The sequence below is a fragment of the Hyposmocoma kahamanoa genome, unplaced genomic scaffold (genome assembly GCF_003589595.1).
Source record: "Hyposmocoma kahamanoa isolate Upper Pololo Valley unplaced genomic scaffold, ASM358959v1 215, whole genome shotgun sequence".
Classification (NCBI taxonomy): Eukaryota; Metazoa; Arthropoda; class Insecta; order Lepidoptera; family Cosmopterigidae; genus Hyposmocoma; species Hyposmocoma kahamanoa.
In genome coordinates, this window is record NW_020653736.1 from 2573106 (window position 1) to 2584901 (window position 11796).

The 11796-nt window shown below is 41.3% G+C and overlaps 1 protein-coding gene across 16 annotated transcripts in view; it reads left to right on the top strand.

Moving 5' to 3' along the window:
• The first annotated feature begins 7594 nt into the window (after positions 1–7594).
• LOC113227790 (pancreatic triacylglycerol lipase-like) overlaps positions 7595–11796 on the top strand; it is a 51938-nt gene continuing 47736 nt past the window's right edge. For 14 of the 16 annotated variants that reach the window (XM_026460792.1, XM_026460794.1, XM_026460793.1 and 11 more), the window contains exons 1-3: positions 7595–7715; positions 9004–9220; positions 10255–10351. In XM_026460792.1, the coding sequence (XP_026316577.1) occupies positions 9010–9220; positions 10255–10351 (308 nt within the window). In that variant the 5' untranslated portion in view covers positions 7595–7715; positions 9004–9009. The remainder of the gene's footprint in view (positions 7716–9003; positions 9221–10254; positions 10352–11796) is intronic. The other 2 variants (XM_026460807.1, XM_026460808.1) reach the window with 1 other exon arrangement.

Genomic DNA, 11796 nt, shown 5'->3' on the forward strand with positions numbered 1-11796 from the left:
GAGGTAGTAAGTCAAACCATTAGGCTACCATGACTAAAACATTTCGATTACAATTAGCCTGTTGTATCTCACTGCCGGGCAAAGGACTCCCCTCGATCCCTCCACGGATCCCGATCCTGAGCTAACTGGACCCAGCCTTATCATAGGTGTCCAGTTCGTCACTTTTTGGGAGTGACCTTAGATAGTAAACTTTAATAGTTTCCACATATATCTTCCTTGGCCAGCAGTTTAAGCTCTGCTGCATACGCAGTCCGTAGAATACGTGAGCTTACCGATGTTGCTACTACTAATATACTGGTTTACTTTAGTTACTTCCATAATATAGTGTCCTATAAGATTATCATGGGGGTAAAGCGGCAGATATACAAACCATATTTGTGTAGCAAAAACGAGCGATTCGTTCTGTGTACCTAAACGAGGTTCTCGAGTTTCTCTCAGAGAAAAGTTTAAGGAGACTGGTATCATGACTGTAACATCACTGTATACATTTACTCAAATATTTTGCATGCCCGTAAAAATATATATAATTTAATTAAGAAAGATGATATCCATAATTATTAACCTTAGAATTAAGTCCAAACTCATGGTACCACGATTTCGTTTAACCAAGGTAAACGATTCTTTTATGGGGAACTGTATACCTTTTTACACTCAGATTCCGGAGAATATATTAAGATTATCATTTCCTAAGTTTAAAACATACGTAGTAATACTTGTAGTATTTTAATTGAAAAGTCATATTATAAAATGGAAGAGTATTATTAGATAAAAAAGCATGGAAAAACAACAAGAGTCTAGATTCCACACAATTATGATTCAAAGTGTATTCCATAGCATTTAAGTATATTTGAAAAGAGCAATCCCTAGAGTTTTCCATTTTTCCTATACCTATGCAAGTTTCTTGCTCGTTTTTCTCAATTAGGTCAGCGTAGTGAACGTGCAGTAGCTTGAAAAATGTCGTTTTCAAATGAAAATTTGTACCTATGGAATAAATGATTATTTGATTTTTATTTAACTTTGTCACGCCATCGCTTCCTCGGTCTGACGCGGCGGCTTACGCTTTTGGGGCTCCACTGGGTCACCTTGGCCAACAGATCTATGGAAGACATTCTGATATTCCAAACCACCAAGGAAGCAACCGTTCTCGCACTAGGTCATTAAGCATATGAAACGACAACACCTAAACTGGTTTTCTTGTACTGGTTTTCATCGCTAAAACTAATTTAAAAATAAAACAATTTAAATGCTATTTATGTGGAAACCAGTCTTCATAATTGCGTATTTCTTATGCTTCCACACTACGGTTGATAATAGCTGTGGCATAATTAGACATTGTGTGACTAAGACCAGCCGTGTGGAAATTGTTTACGTGATGACTTGGACTCAAATAAGTACGCTAAACTCCAGTGATACTTTGTGTCAGTGATAAGTTGGGTACCTGAGGACCATATGCGAAATTTCTCGCTAAGAAGCTCGTTGCCTCCGGTGATCAATTAAAAAACCTCCATGATGTTTTCTACCTTTGTCCAGATTAATTAAAAGTGAAGAACATTTTCTATTTTAACTTAATTTTTTATTGAATTGGTATTCAATTATTTTTTTAGTGAAATTACTCCACTCGTGTGTTATAATTATTAATATGATGATCGAACACTTAAAAAAATTCAGCGAACAAAAAAAATAAAACCACGGAACGTAAGGAATTTTTTCTATGTGCTTGTTGTGGAATATTTGTATTTTGGTTTTTAGCCGTAGCGCCATCTACGAGAAATGTATGAAAGCATTTCGTCACCCAGTTCGATATCTTTACAGCTACCAGCCCCGGCTAGAGATGTCGCTATTAGTTGTGACTTAAATTTTTATTGAATTGTAATTCAATTATTTTTTGTGAAATTACTCCACTAGTTTATTATAATTATTAATAGCAATAAATTTTCTATTTTATTAACTTTTCTTCTGTTAATTCTATATTAAGGATATTATTTTGTATAAATGTTATATAAATAACTTACTTAACTTCATTCATATTATAACAACACACACAAATTCGAAAACCGCGTCCGTTTTTGGACGAAATCCCCTTTTCACTCTTCGGGCAACTAAAGCTCAGAATACAATTTATAGACCCTTTTTTAACCGCCTTCAAAAAAAGGAGGAGGTTCTCAATTCGACTGTGTTTTTTATTGTATGTACGTTACGCGATAGCTCGGGCATTTATGAACCGATTTTGATGATTCTTTTTTGTTGGAAAAAGGGTATCTCTGTATTGGTTCCATTTAAATTTGAATAAATGGTTCCACTTCTAAGGGTGGCAAACTAGGGGATGAATCCGGTTTCGCCCACTTCCCAGTAACCGATTTCAATAAAACTTGGCAAATAGATGTAATTCCACGAAGTTTTGAGGTCGGTTTTTTAGTACTGAGATTATTAGTTACAAAGTAAAGGTATAATCATAGATTGCCGTAAAATAATTTGTTGCAATTCTGTTTTTTCTGCCTACTCAAAAGTTCGTATCAATGGCGGTTATGAGGTTTACGAATTTAGTCGACGCTGTCGACATTACTGCTTTCCGGTTTTAATGGGTAAAGAGGCTGGTGAAATTACCGGCACATGGGATTTGTCATCTTTATGTCTTAGGGTGACGGGCGCAGTGCCAATGCCCCTAAGATCTTTGCGATTTAAAGCTCTGAGTGGCACTGCAACTGTAGGCGTGTCGCTTTTTTTTTTTTTTTTTATACCTGACAGGCAAATGACTCCACTCCACCTGATGTTAAGTGGAAAGTGGTATCCAAACGCGAAGGAACCTAGTGCAGCGATGGAATCCTCACTGCACTAGCCGCCTCCACCCTGCCTGCCTACAATATGCCTCTTCACGCCTCGTTTGAAGGACCCCATATCATAAGAGGGAGGGAAGACATGTGCCGGAAGAGAGTTCCATTTGTCAACCGTGCGGCAGAGAAAGGAGCCACCGAACCTTTTAGTACGCGATGGAATGCGGCAGGTAGTGAAACGGTGACTACGAAGGCCAGCACGCGTGCTTCTGAGCAGGAACGGGGAAGGGGGGATGAGGTTGAACAGCTCCTCAGAGCACTCACCATGGTACATGCGGTAAAAGGCGCTAAGCGATGCAACATCTCTACGCAGTTGCAGAGGTTCAAGGCGTGATGAGACCTCTTCGTCGCCTATAATTCTAGTAGCACGACGCTGTAATTTATCCAAGGCATCGAGTAGGTACTTAGCGGAGCCGTCCCACAAGTGCGAACAATACTCAACGCAAGACCGGACCTGTGTTTTGTACAGCAGGCATAACTGGTCCGGCGTGAAAAAACGTCGCACCTTGTTCAGGACTCCGAGTTTCCGTGAGGCTGTTTTGATCACAGATTCGATGTAGCTCCTTGGATTCAAATCACAGCAGATTTCCATACCGAGCAAGGTGAAACTGCTCTGAAGTGAAAGTGCTGTGCTCATCAGAGAAGGCATGGGAAGGAACGGCGACAATTTTGTTGTTAACGCGCAAACCTGTGTTTTCTTGGCGTTGAACTCAACAAGATTACTGGATCCCCATGCAGATATGAGGTCCAATATCCTATTGAGCTCAACGACAAGATCAGATCGCTCTCTGTCAGTATCGGCGCGCCCAGCTGCGGGGAACCCATGATATCCCCCATGAACAGTGCTATCATCTGCATAACAATGAATATTCCCAAGTGGAAGCATATCATTGATATGCAGAAGGAAAAGCGTGGGAGATAGGACGGATCCCTGCGGTACGCCGGCGTTCACATTCACGAACCTCGAAATGTTGCCGTCAGAAACGAGGCGAATTCTCCGCTCACGAAGGAAATCGGCAATCCAGCTGCATAACTGGGCTGGCAAACCGTACGCCGGGAGCTTGGAGAGAAGAGCTTTGTGCCAGACCCGATCGAACGCTTTGGCTATATCGAGGCTAACAGCCAACGATTCGCCACGTTTGTCTATAGCCTCACCCCAAATATGCGATAAGTACGCTAGAAGGTCACCCGTTGATCGTTTCGGACGAAACCCATACTGCCGATCATTAATTATGGAGTGATCTTCTAGGTATTGGGTCAGTCGTTTATTAAGGATCCGCTCTAAAACCTTGCATATTATGGAAGTAATGGCTATGGGACGGTAATTATGCGGGTCTGATCGGTCGCCTTTTTTGGGAACTGGTTGCACATTAGCCTCTCTCCAAGAGTCCGGCACACGACCTGAAGAGAGCGACAGACGATACAGTCGCGTTAGCACGGGAGTCAACTCAGCTGCGCAATTCCTAAGTACAATCGCTGGGATACCATCAAGACCACTAGCTTTCCGGACGTCGAGAGACTGCAGCTGCGTACGCACATCGCATTGTCTGATACGAATATCAGACATCGTGTAGCCACAGTGAGGTAGAGTTGGTGGCTGTGCGTTACAGTCGTCGAGACAGGAGTTAGCCGCAAACAGATTTGCCAAGAGGTCGGCTTTATCTTGCGGCTTGTGGGCTAGATTGCCGTCAGAATATCTCAGCGGTGGCAGCGAGGGCTGGCAGAAGTTCGACGCAACGGCTCTGGCCAGACGCCAGTAGCTACGACTACCTGTGGGATGCGTCAAGAGTTCTTGGCCAACTCGTGCGACGCGCTGAGCATCCGCTCTGATGTACGCTCTTTTGCAAGACCTGGTGGCATTATTGTAGGCTGTTTTAAGTGAGTTCGTATTGGGATCGTCTGAAGCTAGACCCCTGATCCAAGCGCGGTATGCAGTCTGTTTGTTCTCAACAGCCACAGCACACTCGCGGTTGAACCAGCGGTTGCGCCTCCCTTTACTGACGAGATCCGAATGCGGGATGTAGTATTCCATCCCGATTAAGATCTCATCAGCAACGGCAGTCGCGCTAGCTGTTGGATCCACCTCACTAAAACAGCGCTGCCGCCAGGGAACGGATGCAAAATAGTCCCGCATACCGTCCCAATCTGCCGACGCATAATGCCAAATGCGGCGTTTAGCCACAGTAGGTGGTGGTGGCAGTAACGTTGCCACTTTAGTGGATATCAAGCAGTGATCCGAAGTGCCCAGAGGGGCTTGGACCACCACCCGATATCCAGCCGGGCGAGACGTCAGCAGAAGGTCCAACAAAGAAGGCGCGTCACCAACCCTATCTGGAATCCGGGTGGGCTGATTCACCAGTTGGGTTAAATCGTGTGTGAGAGCGAATGTGTGGGCAGTTCTTCCAGCATGGTCAGTTTTAGAGGAACTTAACCACGACTCGTGGTGAGCATTGAAGTCCCCTAAAAACACCAATTCCGCTGTAGGAAACTGCGCCTGCGCGTCATCTGCCGCCCGAGTAAGGTGGTCCATGAGACGAGTTGTCTCTATGTCGCCGTGGTGGGATCTGTAGAGGCACATGTAGACACGGCAATGACTGCCCAGGTCAACATGTACCCCAAGGATGGAGAAGGAGGGGTCCTCCAAATGACGCAGACGGCGACAGCAAACATCTGCCCGGACAAACAAGCAGACCCCAGCTTTCACTTTGAAGGACTCTTCAAGCATATAGCCAGGGTAATTCAAGTAGCTGCTGTCAGCCGGGCAGAGTATTTGCGTCTCCGTAAGGAACAGCATTTCTGGTCGAGCCGTCTCAAGATGTTGATGGACGGCGTGGATGTTACTGTGGAGTCCTCGAATGTTCGTGAACTCCACCTTAAAGAGCGCTTTAGTGGTGGGGGTGTGCACCGCTGTACGACCGAAATTTGTACTTTGCGCTAACATGTTGGAGGGAAAAAGAGGCGTGAAGCGAGAAAACAGTGCCGCGACACAAGCGGTCAAATCGCGGGGCCTGCTTCCCCAGAGACTTGCCTACAGACAAGTTGCGCTGATCCGCCGGACGGAAGGGCCCCCGAACCCTCCCGGGAATGGCCGCCGGGACCCCACCTCCCGGTCACCAACCGGCACGACGAACCACACCGAGATTATGCGCGGCATGGTGAGGCAGCCTCACGAGCTGGTTAAGCACGCTTGGGCCCCTGTACTGTACCGCGGGCGGCCAGCGGAACAACCGTTTCTACGGGTCTCCCTGGCCGGCAGGTCAATGCAGTTGTCCTGGCACTGGTTCGGCGGAAGCCTCCACAGACCACAAATGTCGCGGCAGCGTTCCCTCGGGCTCTGGTTGTACGCTGACTGATCCCGGAACGCATCCGACTAGCGAATACTTGGCGGGTTTTCCATCATGCGCACGGTGGTCACTAACCAGGCGGGTTTTCAAGCCCTACCACCAGTGGAGCAGCTGGTTGCTCAATATCCCTTAGTCGCCTCTTACGACACCCACGGGAAGAGAGGGGCGGTGAATTGTATTCTAATCCGTCACCGCACGGATAGCTTACCACCGAGCCCACGACTTGTTGTTGACATCATAAAATCACACACATGAAATCACACACGCACGCGCACACACATCACACAAATGTGAACACAAAGACACACCTACTCGTGTATACAATTTCGTTTTGTATTGTAATATTTTAACTTTTATTTCTTCTTTTATTTTCAACCGATTTCGATGATTATTTTTTTGTTAGAAAGAGGGTACCTCAGTGTAGTGGTTTCATTGAAATTAGAAAAAATATTAAACCAATTTGTATTAATTAACGCTCTAAGGGTGGCAAATTAGTGAATGAATGCAATGCAAAATGAATATAACGCAGCACAGCGAAACATACATATATGCAAACTTTTGAGGTCCGTTTTTCTTATTATTAAAAAAACTGACACTACAAATTGCAAATGGCATTTTAAAGTACAATCGTTTGATAAAATCCGTCTTGAAAAATTCTTGTAACATACAAAACTAGAATGTTATCATTACAAATAATTCCACAAAATACCATGTTATAACCGTCTTACCTATTATAATTGTTAATAAACTTCTGGCATTATAGTTCTATTTTTGAGAAGAATACGTGTAAATAATATAAAACAAATAAAAAAAAATATTTTGTCACCCCTGTGTCCGTGTCTTTTTCGATAAAAAACTAGTTTCTATTTGTCATGTAATTGGGTTTTGGAGATCAGGAAATTCATAGCATTGGTCTAACGTAGTTTGAGCTTTGCTGTTTCTACGTTTTTATTTATTTCATTTGTTGGTTTGGCACGCAGAGGTATTATATTTCTATATTGATTTCTCTCGTGAGTGTGGCCGTAGTTTGTGTGTGTCCAAGGCACCCACGACTCAGAGCTTTCCTTTTACTGGAAGTTTTTTTTTTTTTATACTACATGATGTACGATAGGATAAACGATTTCCATTATTATCCTTATTCAGACGTCGAAATAACTTTACGTATTTCTAATAAATAATTACAGTACTGTCTCGAATATAAAAATCAACAGCCTGTAACTTAAGTTTTGGTTACGTGAAAGTAATCAAGCAAGTTAATCAATTAATTGGAAAATAACTTTAAATAATTAGAAAAACGAGATTAGATTTTAATAACATTAATAAGGAAAAATAATTATTGATGTGATTTTACGCAGTACTTTCTGACACCGTCATCAGATTACTCGTTAGTTCCATATAACAATTGTACAGTTATTTGTAGTTGTTATTATTTAAACCACAATAATATACATAATATAACAATAACACGTCTCTGAGGTTCAGTATCATCGTGTAATGGGAAGAATAGATCTTTAAAAATTAGCTGATTAAATAGACAAATGTGAATATAGTTTCATAATTTGAAAATTCATTTATGGGTAATTTTCAGTTTAGAAAATTTAAATTAACTACCTAATTTTGGTGGCATTTTTTTATTAATCGAATACCCTAAAACATTATCCTAAATATAATATTTTAGAGTATTCAATTAATATATCACGAAAATATACTCGTATAGTTAAATATTAAAAATTGCCACCGAAATTAGAGAAAACTAACCTGAAAATTACCCTTTTATTTGAATATCTTGATGTTTTTACTATCATGATATTCATTTCTTGTTTGTGATAATACTCCACTAGTTTGTTATTATTATTATTGATACAATGTAAGAAAAAAGATAAAGAAAAATTCCTTGAATCCGTGTGGACTCAAATTTGTAGCCACGTCGAAGTGACAGACGCTGGTCCATTCGGACCGAAGGAATCTTTCTTTATGTTTGTTCTATCCATTTCTATATTATTGTTAAGTTTATTGAATATCGCAATGTTTTACTACCATAATATTCAATAGTTTTTGTGAAATTACTCCACTAGTTTGTTATATTAGAGTCGTTACGCGCGACTGCATCGACACAAACTCGCGACTTCATCGACACAAACGCGCGATTGCATTGATACAAATGCGCGATATAAAGGTAGATTATTAGCTACTGCATCGATGCTAAAAGTCTCATGGAAACCTAGCACCACAGTCCGGTTTTGGCTGTGGCATAAGCTGAAGGTCCTTTCGGGTATGCCACAACCCCACAAATGACAGTACAAATGTGTACTGGTTATATTTTGTTAATTTCTTTTTGCTTGTTTTGCTTCACTTTATTCTGTTTTTTTTCTTGTTTTTGTAGTTTTTTTATTTTGGTTTTTAATTCTTTCTATTTTGCTTTGTTTATCTAAGTATTGGTAACTCTTGTTTGTATCTATGTGCTGTGGCGTTGCAACAAATGTGTGCTCCATGCACAAAGAAAAATTCCTTAAATCCGGCTGGATGCAAACAAGCGACATCGCTATATCGTGTCTGAATTACATTAATAATTGAATGCGTTCATTTAATTATTTTTTTATTACTGATTTATTGTTTTTCCGTGTTTATTATGGATACCTAAGGGCTTGCTCAGTGTATTATCTCGCCATTTTAAAGAACGAATCCTCTCCACAGTGTGTGCACCCGGGCATACAATTTCCTTATATGATCACCAAGGCCAATCTCATAGTTTAAATTAGTATTTATGTAATTAATTGTTGATAAATTTGTTTTGTTTACTAAATAAACCGTTCAAAATTCTTTTCCAGCGTACCATGTCGTACCTCCTTCCACTTCTAGTCTCCTGTCTGCTCTCCACAGCTCTGGCAAACTCGGGATACAATGAAACAGCAGAAAACCCGATTGAAATCGTCCTGAAGGGTCCGCAGAATTTTTTTGAGGACGTCGGCAAGGGAATTCAGAAAGAGGTAGCGGATATAAAACAACCTGTGGAAGAAGCTGCTGTTTACATAGGATCTAGTCAATGTAAGTTAACTGAAGTTAGTGAAGAATGTGTGCGTCTGTACACGGGGCGCGCCGGTCGCACACACATAAGCTTCGCTCTTTTTTTTTAACGGACTTACCATACTTCTCTTAATTTCTATGCTACTACTAATTTTAAAGACATTCGGCTAGTAGCCACCATGCAACGTAAGACACTATTGTTTTTGACGTAGAGCATAGTTATTTAATTTTTTTTTATGTTGCCTAAGTAGTCGGTGAGCTAAACAAATTTGGGAACCTATGACGTAGAGTAAAACTTTCCAAAGATACCAGAAATGGGACAGCCCCCGGGGCTTTTCTTGCACTCTTTTCGTGGATGCGAATTTTTGTGATCATGACATAATGAATAAAGTTCGTCAATTGTGTAACGTTCAAACTAGATACTATACAGTAGCTGTGGGAATTACCAGACCTGTTTTTTATTCGTATCTAATTTATACCTTACTGTATTAAGATAAAGTTCATTATTCAGTTCATTCCGTTCTAAATTGAGCCTTATAAGATACAACCCACGCCCTACAGACTACGGTACTCTTAAACAACTCATATTCACATATTATATGCCTAACGTTACCTTACCTATTTCAAGTCACGCTGTAATGTGAGCAGATTTTGAAAGATAAGGCTTCTGGCACATGGGACTTGTTCACAATAGATCAATTGGGTTGGGGCGCCCGTACCTTTGACAGCGCTTGGTATAGTGTCTAGCGTCTGTTTGCGATTTCGACGTGTGGATCTACCCGCTTGTAGTCGCTTCGGCACTGAGAAAAGGGAAGACGCCAAGACCCGCGCGCCCGCACCCGCCGCCGCGCCCGCGCCTGCACTCTGAATGAGCCCTGTGTCAGGCTGACGGCCCCAGTGGCAGTGCCTCTGAGATAATTGCAATTTAAAACACTGAGTGCCACTGCAACTGTCATAGACAGGCGACTCCCTTACCACCAAGGACACGATCAGTTCGTCCCGTCACTGTATAAAAAACTATGCTGCTAATATAAGTTTCTTATCTCACGTGACAGGTTCAAATGTAAAGAAGATAGTGGGGGTGGCGTACGAACAGGTGCAAGGGGAGAAAGAACCAGATCTCGATCAGCTTAGTCTCAATTTCATCACCAAGTAAGTATACATCATAATTACCAGTAAACATATTATTATTATTTCCATCATGGCGGCCACTAGCCTTGTGCCATTGGCAGTTTTATAAGAATAATAAAAAAATTATAACGAATATCGCCAATGTCAGGGAATAAAAAAGAAATTTAACATGACAGATCTAGACATTCAAAAACTCTATGGTTTGCCAGTGTAGTTACCAAAATAGCAATTAATATTAGTTATTTTACCTATTATACCTTCGATATCTTCATAAAAATCAGCATCTCTAGGTAGTTTCGATGTTAAGCTCCTCTCTCAGATACTCAGATTGTAAATTGCCCTAACCGCATGTTTTTGCAAGACAAAAATTATATTAATATCGACGGCATTACCCCTTTGTGAAAGTTACTAACGCCTAAGGCCGTAAGAAACCGAATGTTATGAAGGAGAATACGTATATTAAAGAAACAAACAACACGAAAAAAATACTTAACATTTAAGAAGAGTAGTAATTTTAATATGATGAAAAGTATCGACTCGCCGTTTCAATTCCCAAACTATAGATAATTCAGATTTTTTTTGAAATGCGGACAGAATCAACGCAATTAGGGAAATTGCTTCCGAAGCCCCTAGGACTCTTCAGCGCCCATCGGGGGGCCGGCAGGGACCACTTTTGGAAATTATGGTCTAGAACACAGAACATTAACTACAGTGAAAGGGTTGTAACCCTAACTAGCCGTGAACAGGTTCACGACAATGAAATGGGAAATTTCCGGTCCACAAAATTTATTAAAGAAGTAAAGTTTAAAGAAAGGCCCTAAATGGGCCGAGAAACTGAATTACAGAAATAGATACATGAAGGCTGTAGACTTATAAATTGTTACACATGATTAGCTTATTAACAGCTCCGACTGTTGTGTGGTCGAGCTGGGAGTGACCGTGGTACGAAAACAAAATGAGAAAGTGAAGGAAGATGGAACAATTCAAATTTCAAATTTAAATACATGTAAAATAAAAAAAATGATAGGATACACGCGGAGAGAGGCGATACAAAGTGAGATGACGGTGTAAGGAGGTCACACCGTCACAACAGTAGAAGTGGTTAGTTAGCACCCGACACATGCCAACTAGGGGTCTCTAAAGACCTATCTGAGCTCAGGTCGCCATTTTCGCTTTGTATGGTAACGTTGTGTCATTCTTTCGTGCAAATTCTCTAAAATTCTAGAAAAATGTCTTATTGTGCTATTTTGGAGTGCAAAGATGATAGCCGCACCCATTGACTTACAAATAAATGGACGACGGGTCTAATACAAAAACCACGAAAAAAATGTCCCAAGTCAACCTATTCGAAATTTAAATTGTAATGTCATCGCAGTATCGCGCTGTCAGTCGAACAAATGAAGACTAAAGCGGAGTTTGGCGCTCTGTATACGATTTTAGCGCCTTACAAGTGCGGACACTTTTTA